Below are 19,283 nucleotides of genomic sequence, written 5' to 3' on the forward strand. Positions count from 1 at the left end.
TGTAACAGATAGATCACTTTGTATTTTTCTCTCTAAGTCGTTTTAATGTTCTGTTGTATGATGGGGAGTTGAGTCACAACAGGCAGTCTACAACGCTGATCATAAGTGCACAACCATTGTACATGTCAGCAAAAGAATAGATTTTTATTTATCTTGCGAGAAAAATTGAAATTAATTTACTTAGCAGAATTCTGGCAGAGTTAAAATTATGGATGTCATCGATCGTTGCGAAAGTTTATGCGCTACTGTATGTATGTGCAAAGAATGGATCCGTTAGTTTCGACAAAAAGAGAATGGTGTAACATACTTTACGTCAAACCTGTCAGGAGAATCCAATTTAAGTGCATAAAGCGTAATATGAAGTGTAACTGTGAAAATAAGAGCCTGTATCTCATCAAAATTTAAAAACTCTGTTTCATATGTCATTATAAATTTAGGTTACTATAAGATTTTAGCTTCATTTTGAAGCTACTTTTTGCACTAGACATAAATGTTCGCTTGTTGAAAATCTTGTATCTTCCGAAGTTCTTCGCCGACTGCATTCAGATAAACATGTTTTTATATATCTATTGTTTAATATACAGAGCATCCATAATGAAAGTTTCAGTTTCAGAACGCTGTAGAAAGAGAACCACTGCTTAGAATGATGCGAATTTGAGCAGCATATTATTGACGCAGGGGGTAAAACGTCGTAGAACAACAACAAAAAATTTAACGAATGTTTAACCATTAGATAGTTCTGCAAGCGTCAGAATAAACACACCAACAGACAGGCGGCAAACGTCTGTTCTCTCGGTTTTGGTCCGATCCGCATATCATGACTGCTTCCATAAAGGATAACGCGCTGCTAATAATGCTCTTTTACACGATCGGTAACTCTGCGCCAGTCGCCCTGATAAGTTCCAGACGCTAAAGGGTATGAGAAAAAGCACTGACCCCATGCCTTATAAGACTCTGGAGAAAATGATTGGAAATGATTCGAAATGAAATATGTCAGAGGTAGGAAAGCAGTTGATCCGACTTCTGTCGAAGACGTGGCTGCAGCATTGCAGGAGGAGTCTAGTGCTGGTGTGCAAGCGCGCAGCCCACGGGTAACTGCCCGAACTTTAGGCATGACTGCGAGCACGAGCAAGATCCTAGGGAACATCCTGCATTGCCATCCGTACAAAATTGGCCATGTTTAGGAGTTGCTTCCTGTTGGTCTGCCAGCAAGACAAACATTCGCTCTGGAGTTTCTTGCTCTCGTGGAAGTAGACAATAAATATCTGTGGACAGACGAAGCCCATTTCCATCTCCAAGGACATCTCAATACGCAGAATTTCAGAATACGGTCCACGGAAAAACCGCACGTACATCAACCGGCATCACGTCGTTCCGTGAAGGTAACTGTAGTGCAGGTTGAGAACATCGTTTATGGTAGGGAGAGGAGATGGGATGAGTGCTGCGGGTCCCGTTACCTCTACCGCCACTGGTAAACGTTATGAGGGTGTTTGGCTCTCCAACGTCACTCCATTCCGTCAACAGCTTGGATGTTTGTGCGTGTAAGATCATTTGTGTGCAAGATGGCGCTCTTCCACACATTGTACAGTCACTGCGGGGGCTGTATCGAAGGCATTTCGGAAATGCTGGAATTATCGGCCATCATTCTGAAAGATGTTGCGTCCAGTACTCCAGTTACTAAAGTAGCTGAAGCAACGCACTGCGCAACGCCTTCAGAATGTGACACACTGATCTGTTGAGGAACATGCTGCTTCTCAATTTAAACTAATGCCAGAAAACGGTGGACAGCATACTGAAGATGTCTTGTGCCAGTCTCACAAGATTTACAAATCGATATCATTTTGCTTTTTCTGCCGTTTTTGGGCTCAGGGCAGTTGAAAACCGATCTTTCCCATTCGACGTGGTACGACCTTGCCATGGTGGATGGACTTACTTAACTAAGAGCGCTACAGTTACTGACTGAATAACTTCCGCAATTAGGCAAACTGGACAGTACGGATGGTGTGATGTGAAGCCCAAACCATAACAGTCGTATTGCGATTCATCTGTCATTTGTAGCTGACTGCATTTACGTCAAGACACTTAGAGCCAATCTATTGGTCAAATTTTCGTTTAATTTTCTTTTGTTACATGACGTTCCTCCTGTGTCAATAATTTGCTGTTCAAATTTAATTACTCATTGTCTTTGTACAGTGTTTTGAATCTGGAACTCTAATTATTGACGTCCTGAATGTAATATAGAAATAAATATTTAATGTATAAAGGGGAATATCGTTAATGAAGATCTCAAAAAGATTAGAATATTACTACAGAATGTGAATGTGCAGTAACAATAAACGAGATTCAGGGTCAGAGAGAGGGAAGAAGAGGGGAAGCGAAGATGAACAGGGGAGTAGGAGGACATGAACATAGAAAGAGGAAAGGAGTTAAAGAGAGGGGGCAGGATAAGATGGACAAAGAAATTGGAAGCAGGAAGTGGAATGAGAGGAAGGGGGGGTGGAGGGGGATAGGATGAGATGGTGAAAGAGGGAGCAGAAAAAAACGGAGTGAGAAGGGGTAGGTGGTGTTGGGAATAGAGAGGAGCAAGGAGGGGGAGATGGGCAAAGAATGAGGGGGGGTGGGGAGGTGGAGGATGAGATGGATGGAGACAGGAGAGAGAGGGAGATTAGAATGTATATGAAATTACCATGCGTAATTGAAATGAGTGTTTTCTCTTCCTTTTTCATTTATTCAGACTGGGGTACAGCAAAAGTGGCCGGGAAGAGCTAGTCTGAAATAATTATCATGATGCTACAAATAACGAGTTTTCAGAATGGTGCATTGAAACATTACGGAAACGAATGAGAGGCTCTTCTAGGAAAGTGCTGCACTTACCTAAAGGATAACGAAACGCTGTTTTTAAGGACAAGACTTGCGGTACTTTTTTTGTTTTTTTTTCTTTTGTTTGGGGTTTAAGGGCACTCAACTACTGAGGTCATTAGCGCCCAGTCACAATTGTTAGATCACATAAAATCTAGTAAAACTCAAGGGGGGGGAGACACCAGAAAGTTCTTACAAAGATGCAGATAAAATAAGTGAAAGAGTTAGATGTCTTTGGACAAGCCAGTCAAAGTAATGAAACGAAGAACACGAGCAGCTGCTCGAGCGTCGTCAGCTAAAATATCCTGTAAAGTAGATGGCAGAGACAGGACAACACGAGATTGACTAAAACTGGGACACGACAATAAAACATGGCGCACTGTTAATGCATGACCACAAGGGCACTGCGGGGCTGGGTCACCAGAGAGCAAGTAGCGGTGGCTAAACCGGCAATGCCCATTCCGCAACCTGGTCATAAGGACCTCTTCTCGCCGAGATGGTCGGGAGGAGGTTGTCCAAGCAGTTGGGAATGGTTTTACTGCCGGGAGCTTGTTTCCTTGAAGTGATGACCAAGTATCCCACCACAGTGACACAAGCCTCTTACAAACAACCCCACTAACGTCAGATGACGGGACACAATGGGAGGCTGGCCGAGGTAGGAGGACTGCAGCCTTGGCTGCAGCATGAGCAGCCTCATTCCCAGGCACTCCTACATGGCCAGGAACCCACAGAAAGCTGACAGGAGAGCCTTCATCAGCAAAAGAATGGAGGGACTGCTGGATCCGTTGCACCAAGGGGTGGACCGGATATGGAGCTCCAAGGCTCTGAAGAGCACTAAGTGAACCAGAGCAGAGTACATACGATGAATGGCGGTGGCGGCGGGCATACTGAACGACCTGATGGAGAGCAAAAAGCTCGGCCGTAAAGCTGGAACACTGGTCAAGGAGCCGGTATTTAAAGGTGACGGCCCCGACGACAAAGGCACAGCCGACACCATCGTCAGTTTTGGAGCCATCAGTGTAAATAAAGGTGTGACTGCCAAGTCGCGCACAAAGTTCGACAAACCGTGAGCAATACACTGCAGCCGGAGTACCCTCCTTCAGGAGCGAGCTGAGGTCGAGATAAATATGAACCGGAGCCTGGAGCCAAGGTGGTGTCGGGCTCTCACCCCCTCTGAAGGTGGTAGGGAGGGCAAAATCCAATTGTCGAAGCAGGCGACGAAAGCAGACTCCAGGGGGCAGCAGGGCAGACACATACAACCAATACTGATGGTCGAGAGAATCGGCGAAGAAGGGGTGATAAGAGAGGTGGTCAGGCATTGACAACAGCCGGCAGGCATACCGACAAAGCAGTACGTCGCGCCGGTAGGTCAATGGTAATTCGGCAGCTTCAGCATAAAGACTCTCGACAGGACTAGTGTAGAATGCTCCGGTCACAAGACGTAACCCCCAATGGTGGACGGAGTTGAGACGGCGTAAGAGGGATGGCCGAGCAGACGAGTAGACGAGGCTCCCATAATCCAGCTTTGATCGGACTATGGACCAATACAAGCGAAGCAGGACAGTGCGATCCGCTCCCCAAGATGAACCACTAAGAACTCTGAGGACATTAAGGGAACGTGTACAACGGGCAGCCAAATAAGAGATGGGCAGAGACCAACAAAGTTTCCTGTCCAGTGTGAGCCCTAGAAACTTAGTTGTTTCCACGAATGGGAGAACAACGGGACCAAGATGTAAGGATGGCGGAAGGAACGCTTTATATCGCCAAAAGTTGATGCAAACTGTCTTCTCTTCAGAGAACCGGAAGCCATTTGCCACACTCCATGAGTATAGGCTGTCTAGACAACGCTGAAGGCAGCGCTTCAGGAGGCATGTTCTCTGGGCACTGCAGTAGATCGCGAAGTCAACGACAAAAAGAGAGCTTGAGACATTAGGTGGAATGCAATCCATAATTGGATTGATCGCTATAGCAATAAGGGCTACGCTCAAGATGGAGCCCTGAGGCACTCCGTTCTCCTGGAGGAAGACGTCGGACAATATGGAACCCACACGTACCCTAAACGTTCGATCTGTTAAAAAGGAATCAATAAAAAGGGTCAGGCGACTGCGTAGACCCCACCTGTGCATAGTGCGGAGGATACCTCCTCTCCAACAGGTATCATAAGCCTTCTCCAAATCGAAGAACACGGCTACCATTTGGCGCTTTCGCAAAAAGTTGTCCATGATCAATGTCAACAAGGTCACAAGGTGGTCAACAGCAGAGCGGCGGTGACAAAAGCCACATTGACCATTGGTAAGTAGCCATCGAGATTCAAGAATCCAAACTAACCGAGTGTTAACCATGTGCTCCACCACCTTACAGACACAGCTTGTAAGAGAAATGGGGCGGTAACTAGAATGAAGGTGTCTATCCTTCCCGGGTTTGGGTATAGGAACAACGACGACGTCACGCCAACGCATGGGGACTTGGCCTTCGGTCCAGACGCGATTGTAGGTACGAAGAAGGAAGCTTTTGCCTGCCAGAGAAAGGTGTGCCAGCATCTGAGCGTGAATGGCATCTGGCCCCGGAGCAGAGGACTGGGACAGTGCAAGTGCACGTTCAAGTTCCCACATAGTAAAGGAGGCATTATAATTTTCCAGATTCAGCGAGTGGAAGGAAGGTCGCCGAGCCTGTTCTGCCTGTTTCCTGGGAAGGAAGGCAGGGTGGTAATGGGCGGAGCTTGAAACCTCCGCGAAAAAGTGGCCGAAGGCGTTGGAGACATCCACAGGATCAACAAGGACCTCATTCCCTGAAGTCAGGCCAGGTACCAAGGAGTGGGCCTTAATGCCCGACAGCCGGCGCAGGCCACCCCAGACGACAGAAGAGGGAGTAAAACCGTTAAAGGAGCTGGTGATAGAGGCCCAACAAGCTTTTTTGATGTCTTTGATGACTCGACGGCATTGCGCTCGGAGTCGTTTGTATCCAATACAATTCGCCAACGTAGAATGGCGGCAAAAGGTGCGTAAAGCACGTCGTCGAGCACGGATAGCGTCTCTACAAGCCTCAGTCCACCAGGGGACGGAAACACGACATGAAGAAGAGGTAGTACGAGGACTGGAACGTTCGGCTTAATTGATGGTAACAGCCGTGAGATATTCGACCTGACTGTCACAACTGAGAAAATCGTGGTCTGGAAAGGTCGCCAGGGAGGAGTAGAGTCCCCAGTCAGCTTTCGGTATGTTCCAGCTCAAAGGACGTGGGGATGGGGTGTGGTGCAGGAGACGAACGACACAGGGGAAGTGGTCGCTCGAATAGGTGTCAGAAAGGACATACCACTCAAACCGATGGGCATGAGTGGTAGAACAGATCGAGAGGTCCAAGTGGGAGTAGGTATGAGTAGAGTCCGAGAGGAAAGTTGGGGCGCCAGTATTGAGGCAGACAAGATTGAGATGGTTGAAGACATCCGCCAAGAGGGAGCCTCTCTGACGGGATGCAGGAGAGCCCCAAAGGGGATGATGGGCGTTGAAGTCGCCAAACAACAAAAACGGCGGAGGAAGCTGAACAATCAGGTGCATCATGTCAGCCCGACTAACTGCGAATGACAATGGAGTGTAGACGGTACAAACAGAAAAAGTAAAAGCAGAAAGAGTAATACGGACAGCTATTGCTTGGAGTGGGGTGGTCGATGGGATGGGATGGTAATAGACATCGTCCCGAACGAGCAACATGACCCCACCATGAGCTGGAATACCGTCCACAGGGGTGAGGTCAGACCACTCTGAGGTATAGTGGGTAAAAGCAATACGGTCAGTTGGGCGCAACTTGGTTTCCCAGAGACCAAGGACGAGCGGACAGTGCAAGCGGAGGAGCAGTTGTAATTCCTGCCGATTAGATCGAATACCTCTTATGTTCCAATGTAACAAAGCCATCGCTAGTCAGAAAAAAGGGGGAACAAAACGGGTGAAGAGCTGGTCACCTCGACGGCCACGGAGGACCAGGTATCGAGGGAACAGCGCTACAACTGGCGGGAGGCGGATCCTGTTCCATCGAGTCGTCGCCAGCTACGGCTGCTTTCCCGGGTTGCGTAGGAGGGGCAGCATCATTCACCGACGAGAGGCCAGCTGAGCGCCTGGCAGCAGAGCGTTCCGCCGAAACTGAGGACGGCCGGGAGCAGCGACTCACGGATGGAGCGTCAGACGAAACGCGCCGGGGTGGAGAGGGGGATAAAGACTTCTTCTTGGAGGCCTTCTTGGAAGTCCGATGAGGCACGGGGATGGTGGGCTGGACCCGAAGAAGGTCCTCACGCACGGGGTCCGTTTTGGAACGCTGGACCTCGGAAGCCCGGGTCCGGAACGTTTCCCCGATGGACGGCTGAGAAGAGGATCGCTTCTCAGGCGGCGGAGAGGGAGGAGGAGGAAGGGTGGCCCCTGGGGCAGAGGGGGCAGGGGCAGCGAGGGAGGAGGATTGGGAAGGGAGGGATTTGGGAGGCGGAGGCATAGACCCTGGATGGGGTGAGGAGGTGGAGGGGGGACAGGATAGGGGTGAGGATACTGTGGAAGGAGTGGACACGACTGAGGCAAACGAAGTTGTCAATGTCACGGGATGGAGGCGGTCATACTTCTTCCTGGCCTCAGAATAAGAGAGACAATCCAAAGTTTTTAATTCTTGAATCTTCTTCTCCTTCTGATACGCAGGGCAGTCTAAAGATCTAGGCGAGTGGATGCCAGGACAATTGATGCACCGAGGTGGTGGGGTGCATGTATGTTCCTCACGAAGAGGACGTACACAATCGCTAGAAAGGGGCTCAGCCTCACACCGCGACGACATGTGCCCAAAGCGCAAACACCGAAAGCAGCGCATAGGAGGCGGGACATAAGGTCGCACGTTGCACAGGTAGCGCATCACCTTTACCTTCTCCGGGAGAACGTCCCCCTCGAAGGCGAGGATAAAGGCCCCGGTGTCAATGCAATGATCTTTGGGGCCGCGCTGGACTCGCCGGACGAATTGCACGCCTCGGCGCTCCAGGTTGGCCCTGAGCTCCTCATCAGATTGCAGCAGGAGGTCCCGATGAAAAATAACCCCCTGCGTCCTACTTAGTGTCAGATGCGGGACAATGGACACTGGGATGTCCCCTAGTCGGTCGCACACCTGGAGCGCCGCCGTCTGTGTGGCGGAGGTGGTCTTTATAAGAACGGACCCTGAACGCATTTTACTGAGAGCCTCGATTTCCCCGAAGATGTCCTCGATGTGCTGGACAAAGAACATGGGCTTGGAGGTGGCGAACGTCCCCCCATCGGTCTGAGAACAGACTAAATAGCGGGGGAAGTACTTCGCCCCAAGCTGGCGGGCCTGTCCTTCCTCCCAGGGAGTGGCCAAGGGGGAAAGGCCAGGAGAACCAGAACCAGAGACGGTACCTTTCTTTTTAAAAGACTCGGCCGCAGATCGACCTGATACATGTTGACGTTTCATCTGTGAAACGTCCGCCCCGATACCACCCACTCCGACCTGGGGCTCTCCCTACGGGCGCCATCCAGCCTCAGCAAGGGGCACCTGGCAGGATGACCGTTGCCCCAAGGAGATGGGCATCTACTCCTTGGCCGACGTGGGGAGGGTGCAGCTCAGGTATCGGCAGTACGATCCCTGTGTTGTCAGGGGGCTACAACCTAGAGGGTACATGACGACCCCACCACAATGGGCTGGCTACCGTGCTGGATTTCGGGTGCCATGGAAAGTCCATCATGATCGCAGGTGCAGATGGGGACGCACTATGGGCGTAACTTGTGCAACCCATCAGGCGTTTAGGCCCAATTTGAGGAATAGTGGGTGTGGTTACAACGCCGTTACAATGCTGAGTGCCAAGGTCTTAGTGCACTGAGGACCAGTGATACACCACGTAAGGCGTCCTTCCCCAAAAGGCTCGTACTTCTGTAGAATTTTGAAAAAAAGGTCAAACCCCAAGGGGGACCATCACATGGAAGGCCGAAACGGTTGAAACTCCTTTTAGTCGCCTCTTACGACAGGCAGGAATACCTCGGTCCTATTCTTACCCCGGACCCGCAGGGGGGGGGGGACTTGCGGTACTGTGCAGATGGCAGCACGTGCGGCCGTACCTTTAGGTTACGCCCGGGTTCGGCGGTGATGAGCTGTGAGGCGATGTCGGGGCACACGGCTGGGTCCGCCCCGGCCGCCGAGACGTCGGCGTCGTTCTCCCACTCGCGGTCCGCGATGTGCGCGTAGCCGCCGCCCGGCGACGCGTGCGTCACGCGCGAAGTCGTCACGATGCCCGTCGCCTTGCCAGCCGCCTGCGGGCGAATCCAGCAGCAGATCGTCAGCGGAGCGCAGTGGTTGCGCATTCTGAGCGGCACGTGTGTAAATTACACTGCCTGACTTAGACAGCGAAACACCCACTGTACATGGTAGGATGTCACTGTAGCTTATCGTACATACACACACAAAATCGGTGAGTGTACAGATGATCAGTTGCAATTTTCTACAACAGTTAGAATGGCCACCACTGTGTGAAGGTGTTGTGCTTGTTTTGTGTGGTTTCAAGACCTGGGGAACCCGTGGTCAAGGAGTTGCGTCTTTGACTATTAATCAGAACGTCCCAGGTCCCTGATTCGAACCTCATCACTGTTTAAATTATGAATGAAAGCCATCAACGATAGCGGCCGAGGAATTCCGGCATAAGAAATCACCGTCAGCCTTTAAACAACCTTGTCAAAGAGGTTGGAGGAGTGGACAGAAGTTCAGGTCACTGTCTGGCCTTCGGCATAGGAAACAACCCCTAAAGGCGTAAAAAGGCAATGGAAGTCACTGCATTAAAGACACAGAGTGTCTATCCACGGGACGTGTGGTTTGTGATTGAGAAGGTGTCATAATGATCCCTCCATGGGCAATACATTTCGGCCTAGTCCCCCATTCGGATCTCCGGAAGGGGATTGCCAAGAGCTGGTGACGATCAGAAAAAAAGACTGAATAAACAACGACAGTCTAACGTTGTAGGAGCTAGGCACTGAATGTCTGAAGTCTGAACGTGTTGGGCAAGCTATAAAATCTGAGAAGGGAAATATAGTAGCGATCAGCTAAGTGATATGGAAAGAAGACAAGGATTTTCAGTATGAGTAATTAAACGACAGCAGACAACTGTTTTACAGAAGTAACATTTGTTACGAATACGAAAGAATGGCAGACGGTGAGCTACTGTGAACAGTCCAGTAATACAGATAATACGGACGTTCTCATCAGAATCGACGGTAAATTAACACCGAAAACCATAGTTCAGGTATACATGCCGACGTCGCAAGCCGAAGATAAAGTGATGAAGTATATATATGAGGATACTGAACGTGCAGTTCAGTACGTCAAGGGACATGAAAATCTAATAGTCATGGGAGGCTGGAATGGAGTTGTAGGGGTGGGAATAGAAGAAAGGTTACGAGAAAATTTGGTCTTGGTAGCAGGAATGAGAGAGACTAATTGAGTTCTACAATAAACTTTAGATATTAATGGCTAATACTTTGTTCCCAAGAGGAAGAACTGCACTTGGAGAAGGCCAGGAGACACGTGAAGATTTCATTAGATTACATTACTGTCAGGCAGAGATTCTGATATAAGACACTGAACTGAAAGACGTGCCAGGAGTATACATAGAATTGGGCGAATATTTAATAATGACTATGGGTGGAACGAAGTTTAAGGGACTAGTCAGGAACACTCAAAGTGCAAAGAAGTGATATACGTAAGTTTTAAGGAAAGAAAAGGCACACTTAAAGTTCTATGAGGCTATAGATATTGGCTTCATTTATAGTGTAGCAGGCAGCTCTAATGAAGAGGGATGGACATCTATAAAAGGGGCAATCACAGAAGTTTAAAAGCAAACCACAATCACAATGAAGGTAACTCCAAAGCAACCTTGGGTAATAGAAGAAATACTTCAGCAGATCGATGAAAGAAGGAATAAAAACGTTACAGAAAAATTCAGGAATAAAGGAATACAAGCTATTCAGGAATGAAATAAATAGGAAGTTCATGGAACCTTTGTCGAAATAGTTCCGTGAAATCTGTGATGAAATCGAAAAAGAAATAAGTGTCGACAGGATTGAGTCAGTAAACAGGGAAGTCAAAACAGCCTTCGGTGAAACTAAAAGCAACGGCTGTACAAAGAGTGCTATGTGAATTCCAATGTTAAATGCAGGGGAGAGAGCGGATATATGTAAAGACTAAACTGAAGGCCTCTATGAGGGGGACGACTTGTCTGATGGCGAGATATAAGAACAGGAGTCGATAGGGAAAAGTTAGAGAACCCAGTATCATATCATATTTTAAAAGAACATCGTACAACTTGAAATCGGATAAAGCAGAATGGATACATAAGACTCCATCGGAATTTCTGAAATCGTTTGGTGAAGTCTCAACAAAACGACTATTCACGTTGGTGTAGAATGTACGAGATTGGTGATATACCATCAGAGATTCGGTACAACATCAACATAATTCCGCAGTCTTGAAAAACCGAGAAGTGCGAACATTATTTCAGAATCAGCTCAACTTCTCATGTATCCATGCTGCTGGCAAGAATGATATAGAAAATAATGGAAAAGCAAATTTAGGATTTGTAGGATAGTCTTCAATCTGACTTTAGGAAAGGTAGAGGCACCAGACAGGCTGTTCTGACCTTGTGGTTTTTAATGGAAGCAAGACTGAAGAAAGATCAGGACCCGTTCAAAGGCTCTGTCGAAAATGTACAACGGTGCAAAATGTCCGAAATTCTAAGAAAAGTAGAGCAGGCCAAAGGGAAAGACGGGTAATGTATACTACTATGTAAAGACAGATCTTAATTTAAGGGTGTTACCAAAAGTCCAGAAAAGTTCTTGACCGATTTAGTTTACATTTTTACAAAATACTCCAAAAAACTATCGGGCACACGTTGGCAATGTATTTTGTATAATATATATTGCAAATGAATATATTTACTATATAAAGGCAAATCGATTTTACCAAAAATCTCTAGATGTTTTTAATCGATCTGCATAGTAAACATTCAAATGGACGTAGGCTGTATCCATTTTAAATAACTATGCACAAAGTTTCTTTAAAAATGCGAGAAAAAAATTGTGTTCTGTGGTGTGAAAATGTGTGATTTAGTTTCCTTTCTAGTAGTTAGTTTTAACTACGATATCGAAATATTTAAACCATTGTACAAATTTTTTCTCCTATATGTATTCTTTATCCCTACTTAAAAGTTCAAACAAAATTTGTACACAAAACGATAGGCTTCATCATTTTACCCCTCGAAGTCGGTTTTAACAGAAAATCGAACAGTTTTATTTATGGTTTATGGACTTATTATTAGAATACTACTATGGAATCTGAATAAAAAAATATTTTGTAACACTACGTGTTTTCATATTAAAACTATGCAAAATATTGACACTGAAGGTATTATCCACATACATGCATCAGCTGGAAAGGTCTCTCTCATACTCCTTATACCGGTGATGCCAACCGTCCTAGCCATTTATTTTAAGCGACTTCAATTCTCTATCAAGGTTTCCTTTTCAATGCTAATAAACATGAATCAAAGTCAGGGAGTAGGGGAAGAGGAGGTAGAAATAGAGGAAGCAGAAGGAGAACGATAGAGAGATGGAGGAAGAGGAGAAAATGGGGAGGAGGAGGAGATGGAAAAAGAAAGGAGGCAGGTGTATATGGTCGGAGAAACAGGGGAGGCGGAGAATAGGACGTACATCCAATTTCCATACATATTTACTTACTGTGAAACACTGCGAGGTTCGCTAGTATACAATATGTACAAGAACCATAAGGGAACAATATGAGTGGAAGAACAAGAAGGAAGTACTCCGATTACACAGGATATAAGATAGGGGTGTAGTCTTTCGCCTCTGCTTTTGTGTCTACATACGATGGAACTATTACGGAAATAAAATGGAAGTTAAAGAGTCCATCCGCGTAAAACTAGCTGCCAGCGTAGCCTTAATATTGTTGGGACGTGGCCTCAGAAACCGTGACAGCGATCGGTCGCTGTAATATTTGTTAATCGTTCTTGTCGTCGGCTACTGCTAACTCTTCCTTGTCCAGTGTGGACTTTAACTGTGGGTCATCCAGTTCAGACTTTGATTGTGGCACACTTACAGCGTGAACCACGATAATTCCAAAGTTCCCTTACCGTGACCTTTTAACATTTTTATGGTTATTTCATATTCCTGAACTGAATTGTGTTAAGATATTGTATTCAGAATTAAATCTCACCGAAGACAACTATGGACCTACGGCCTTCACCGAGCGAGGTGGCGCAGTGGCTAGCACACTTGACTCGCATTCGGGAGGACGACGGTTCAATCCCGCGTCTGGCCATCCTGATTTAGGTTTACCGTGATTTCCCTAAATCGCTCCAGGCAAATGCCGGGATGGGTCCTTTGGAAGCTCCTTCCCCAAACAACCCAACCCAACCTACGGCCTTCAGTTGTGTGTATTTCCTCTGCAAGTCACCTTACCGTGGGCGTCGGAGTGTACTTTGTACACCCGTTTTCCTCCTGCAATCGGGAATTGTTTGCGGGATGAATGGTTGCTGGTAAGCCCCTGTACGGACTCGAATCCCTTCAATTTTAATTACGTCTCCAGATTTTCCTTTGGTTCCCTTTACTGCTTGGTCTTTCATGCACCTCGACTCTTGTAACTGTTGTCTCGTTTCTGTACAGACTATAAACAGCCTTTCACTCCCAGTATTTTACCCCTGCTACCTTCAGAATTTCAGAGAGTGTGTTCCAGTGAACATTGTCAAAAGTTCTCTTTAAGTCCACTGATGCCATAAACCTGGGTATGCCTTTCTTTAACTTATCTTGTAATGTAGGTTATGTGGTCAGTATTGTCTGCTGTGTTTCTACGTTCCTCCATCACCCAAACTTATCTTATCTGAGGTCGGCTTCTGTCAGTTTTCCCATTCTTCTCGTGACAATATTGTGCAACTATAACTTATCAAGCTCATAGTTCGACAATATTTGCACCTGTCAGCAGCTGCTTTCTATGAAATTGCGGTTATTATATTCTTCTTCAAATATGAGGATATTTCACCGGTCTCATGCATCTTGCACACTGGGTGGATTCGTTCTGTTAAATTTGGCTCTCCTAGGGACATCGTCCGCAGTCTTCTGTCGTGGTGTACCTCTGGATCACGGTCTCCTGGGTAAGATTCCCGGCCGGGTTGGGGATTTTCTCTGCCCGGGAACTGGGTGTTTATGTTGGCATCATTTCAGCATCATTAGCATCATCATCATCATCATCATCATCATCATCATCATCATCATCATCATCATCATCATCATCCGTGACAGTGACTAGACTGGACGGTGAAAAAATTTGGACTGTGTAAAAATTGGGACTTTGTACGTGCGCTGATGACCGCGCAGTTGAGCGACCCACAAGCCAAACATCATCATTATCCTAGAGATATCAATAGTTCTGAGGCAATTTCGTCTACTCCAGGGACCTTGTTTCGACTTAAATCAAGTTCGTCTCTCAGTATCTAGTAACTCTCTATTTTCTTTCTCTTTCCATTGTATAATTTCCATTGCCATCAAGTTGATTTCCGTTATATAGCCCCTCAGTATATTCCTTCGTCCCTTCAGCTTTCTCTACTGTCTTCACCAAAGTAGGTAGTCGATTTTAGGAAACGAGGATGACCGGTGAACCCAGGCAGCAGGCGTCATTCGTGCTGAATGAGCCACGATGTACAGTCTGTTACACCTATTTCCCTCAGTAGCTGCCGGTAGAGCACTTCTCGGAGGTGATAGCTAGCGAAGCTAACATAGCAGACACTGTTCTTCCTTCCCGACCAACCGGCTGCTTCCGAAGCATCTTTCGTCTGGGACCCCAACACCGTGACAGCGCAAGGCAGCAGCCTGGCGTCCATAGACTGTGGCGAACATGTCTTCCAGTAGTCGACGGACAGTGGCCAACTTTTCAATCATCATCATCAGTTATCTGTTATATTAGCAGGTCCTTTGCCTCTCCATTTTCTGCGATCCATTGCTTCCTTCTTAAGGCTGCTGTATGTTGTACCGTCCATCATGTCATCCAGTATCTGGAATCTCTTCCTTCCTCGCTTCCTTTTCCCTTCTACATAACCTTCTAAAACTGTTTTTATCAGTCCGTCATTCTTTCTTAATATATGCCCAATCCAATTTCTTTTTCTTCTCTTTATTACATCTAGTAACTGCCTTTTCTCTCCCACTCTTCTCAGTACCTCTTCATTTTTTACTCTGTCCATCCAACTTATTCCTTCCATCTTCCGCCATGTCCAGATCTCAAAAGCCTCCAGCCTTTCTCTGTCTTTTTTCCTCATAGTCCATGTTTCAGCGTCATATAGAAGAACACTCCATACAAGACATTTTATGAGTCTCTTTCTGAGTTCTCTGTCCATACCGCTGCAGAAGATTCTCCTTTTCTTATAAAACGCCTCTTTTGCCATTGCTATCCTTGTTTTAATTTCTGTGGTGCACTTCCAGTCGGTGTCTATCCTGCTTCCAAGATACTTAAAATTTTGCACCTGTTCTAGTTTTTCTCCATTCAGCACAATTTTTAGTTCCTTATTTCCTCCTATTGCCAATACTTTTGTTTTATTTGTGTTAATTTTCATTCCATATTTTTTTCCGTTAGTTGCAATGGTGTCCACCAAATCCTGTAATTCTTTTTCCCCTGTAGCTAGAAGGACCATGTCATCAGCAAATCTCAAGCACCCTACTCTTCTTCCTCCAATTTCTACTCCTTTGTCATCTAATGAGCATTGGTCAATCATATTTTCCAAGTACAGGTTGAAAAGAGTAGGTGATAAACAGCATCCTTGTCTTATTCCTTTCCCTAGTCTGATCCAGTTTGTACTTTCTCCTCTCACTTTAACTGAAACTTTTTGATTAAGGTACAATGAGTTTATAAGTCTTCTGGTTTTCCAGTCCACTCTCTTTTCCCTCATAATAGTCGCCAGCTTGTCCCAAACCACATTGTCAAATGCCTTTTCTAAATCGATGAAGCACATATATAGGTCTCTTCCTTTTTCAATAAACCTTTCTCCTAAGATTCGTAGGAGCCCTATTGCATCTCTGGTGCCCGTATTCCGTCTAAAGCCGAACTGCTCCTCGCCGAGATTCTCCTCTATTACTTTTTCAAGTCTTTTGTTAATTATTCTTAACATCGCTTTGGCTGCATGTGAAATGAGGCTGATTGTCCTGTGCTCGCTGCATTTCTTGGTTCCTTGTTTTTTCGGCAATGGAATCATTACTCTTATCAAAAAGTCCTCAGGCCATTCACCACTGTCATATATTTTATTACATAACCTCAATATTTCTCTTATTCCATTGTGGTTCAAGCATTTTACTATTTCTCCCGGTATTGTATCTGTACCTACTGCTTTGCCATTTTTCATTGCAGCAATAACAGACTTTACTTCTTCCATTATGATGGTCGGTCCTTTCTGTTCATCACTTACACTGTTGTGTGATTCAAGTTCCAGAGTTTCTGGTTTGCTATTTGTGTCATATAGCTCTTTTATATATTCTTCCCATCTCTGGAGGACATCGTCACGATCTTTATACACTACCTCTTCGTCTTTACTCAAAATTTCCATAGTAGCACTTCCTGCTCTGTTTTGTTCCCATGTCATAGTCTTTACTCTGTTGTATAGTAAGTCGTATCTTCCTTTCCTGTCCAGTTCTTCAATTTCGTCACATTCCTCTTTTAGCCATTTTTTCCTAGCCTGCTCTGTTTCTCTTCGCAGTTCGTTATTTAACCTTCGGTATATCTTTCTTGTATCTTCAGTGTTCTTGTTTTTCAATTTTCTTCTCTCCTCCATCTTGGAAATCATTTCTTGCGTGACCCATGAATTCATCCGCAATTAGTGCAGTCATTGTCTATCTTTAATCATTGCTCGTCTACAATCCAAGGACCATAACATTTACTTAATCAGTCTATGTACGGAGTACAAGTATAGCTGCTACGCTACTGTTGGCTTTTAAGACACTACGAAGGCAGTTCGCCAAAGTAAATAAAATGAAGTTGACGCAAAAAAATAGAATGTGGTAGGTAGTACATAGTGTTCAACGCACTAAAAAGCGCAGATACGTTTCACTTACAAGTTGTGTAGGTTAATACCGTTTTTTGCCACTGTAATAAGTTCTAAGACCAAGTGATTTTTTTCTTTAAAATAAATCCCTTTCAGTGCCCACTAGAAGAGTAGGTTTTTCTTATGATTTTGTTTTCTAGGATCATGACCAGAGCAATATCATTTAATAATACTAACAGTATTAAAATGTTATCATTACACACAATTTTCTTGTTTCTTAGAGTAATCTTGACGTTCTTTACACAGTGTTGAACTATCGCACATAGCACTTTCACTGACGGAAAACATATTTCCGTTTCTCAGTTTTGTAGGCCCACTGCCATCTCGCTATTTCGTGTTCTTTGTTCTGTTATATTTGTAATGGGAGCGTCTGCTATTGCTGTTCGTCTGTCTCTCTCTCTGTGTGTGTGTGTGTGTGTGTGTGTGTGTGTGTGTGTGTAAAAGTTATTACTTCCAAATCCAAAAGCTAATAATGGAAAACAAACACCTTCTATTTTGTGGTATCCAGGAGTCACGGTTTTTAATCTACTATCTAAAACACACACACACACACACACACACACACACACACACACACACACAGAGAGAGAGAGAGAGAGAGAGAAAGAGAGAGAGAGAGAGTTGTAAGTTTTAGGGGACTGACGACCTCGGATGTTAAGTCCCATGGTGCTCAGAGCCATTTGAACCATTTGAGAGAGAGAGAACGCAGACGCAGCCACCAGCAATCAAAACAGACTTCACGAAATGGCATTGAACGTACAACACTTGAGAATGAAAATGTAATTTGTACCATTTAAAGCTCTAGCGCATGACAAGAAGAACTTTAACCCGTAACTGGTACACCTGGGTCCCAGGGACCCGAGCGAAATTTCTTTTTTCCAGCTCCGTGATGTGTGTGGTAGCACTGACTTCCCTCTCCCTGTACTCTCCTAACAATCAACTGGCTACCAGCCCACAACATTGTTGCAGGCGTTTCTTTGTTAGTTTTGTTTCTATAAAGGTGATCGGGTCCCGTGGACCCAGGTGTACCGTTAGTGAAAGTTTTCTTTTCGTGGCATTATTTCCGGTATCTTGGATTTACGGTGTAGTGCTTCAGAAAAATGAGCGAGGAAGATACTACAGATAATCTGAACGAACCATTGGACAGTGATATTGAAGACATAAGTGGAAGCGACAGTGACTATGAAATTAGTGAACATGAAACTGGAAGTGATGAAAGTGATGATGGAGACAGTAACAACGAACAATCTGGAACTAATTATATCTATGGAAGAAACAGATTCAAGTGGTCAACAACACCCAGCATACGTGGAAGAACCTCTCAAACCAACATCATTGCTCCAATTCACTTTCCTGGCATACGTAATGCAGCTAGACAGGTAACAGAAAAGACCCCTCTAGCATTTTGGGAACTACTTTTCAGCAAAGAAATGATTGCAGAGGTAGTACTCAGAACCAATGAAAAGATTATGTCATTGCCACCTGAGTCAAAAAAGAATTCTTTTTCAAATCTAACAGACAGTACTGAAATAAAAGCTGTCATAGGTCTTTGTTATTTGTGGGGAGCCTTCAAGTCAAACAACGAAGATCTGAATGGTTTATATGCTACAAACGGCACTGGTAGACCAATTTTTAGGGCAACTATGCCCTTGAAACGTTTGCTGTTTTTATTACGTTGCCTTCGTTTTGATGATGCAGCAACCCGTGACGCAAGGAAACTCACAGATAAACTGTACCACATCTCTTGGCTCTTCAATTCATTGATAGAAGCTTGTCAAGAAAACTATTCAGTCGGAGAGTACGTCACTGTTGACGAAATGCTTGTAGGATTCCGTGGTAGATGTCCATTTAGGATGTACATTCCATCCAAGCCACGGAAATACGGTATAAAAATATTTATTCTAGCTGATGCCAAAATGCACTACTGTTTGAATGCAGAGATATATTCGGGAAAATCAGCTGTAGCCATCCCGCGCCGTGTCCTCTTACCAACAGCTGTTGTCATGCGGTTGGTTGAACCAATCAAGGGAAGTAACAGAAATGTGACAGGGGACAACTGGTTCTCAAGTGTGGAGTTGGTCAATGAGTTGTCGAACTGTAATTTGACTTATATTGGCACCATGAGAAAGAACAAGGCTGAGCTACCACCAAGCTTTTCAACAGCAAAGGGCAGAAATGTGTCTTCTTCAATCTACGGATACTCTGGTTCTGTAACAATACTTTCACACGTCCCCAAAAAGAACAAGGTTGTCAACCTGATATCGACAATGCACCATGGAGAATGTATGGTGGAAAATAAGCCTGAAATAAT

The 19,283-nt window shown here is 45.4% G+C and overlaps 1 protein-coding gene across 1 annotated transcript in view; it reads right to left on the reverse strand.

The window, feature by feature from the left end:
* Positions 1-19,283, reverse strand: part of LOC124605636 (membrane-bound alkaline phosphatase-like) — a 199,344-nt gene that overhangs the window by 41,914 nt on the left and 138,147 nt on the right. Inside the window, exon 5 of the mRNA XM_047137454.1 lies at positions 8,949-9,140. Coding sequence (XP_046993410.1) covers positions 8,949-9,140 — 192 coding nt within the window. The remainder of the gene's footprint in view (positions 1-8,948; positions 9,141-19,283) is intronic.

Source organism: Schistocerca americana, chromosome 3, assembly GCF_021461395.2.
Source record: "Schistocerca americana isolate TAMUIC-IGC-003095 chromosome 3, iqSchAmer2.1, whole genome shotgun sequence".
In the NCBI taxonomy this organism is placed as follows: domain Eukaryota; kingdom Metazoa; phylum Arthropoda; class Insecta; order Orthoptera; family Acrididae; genus Schistocerca; species Schistocerca americana.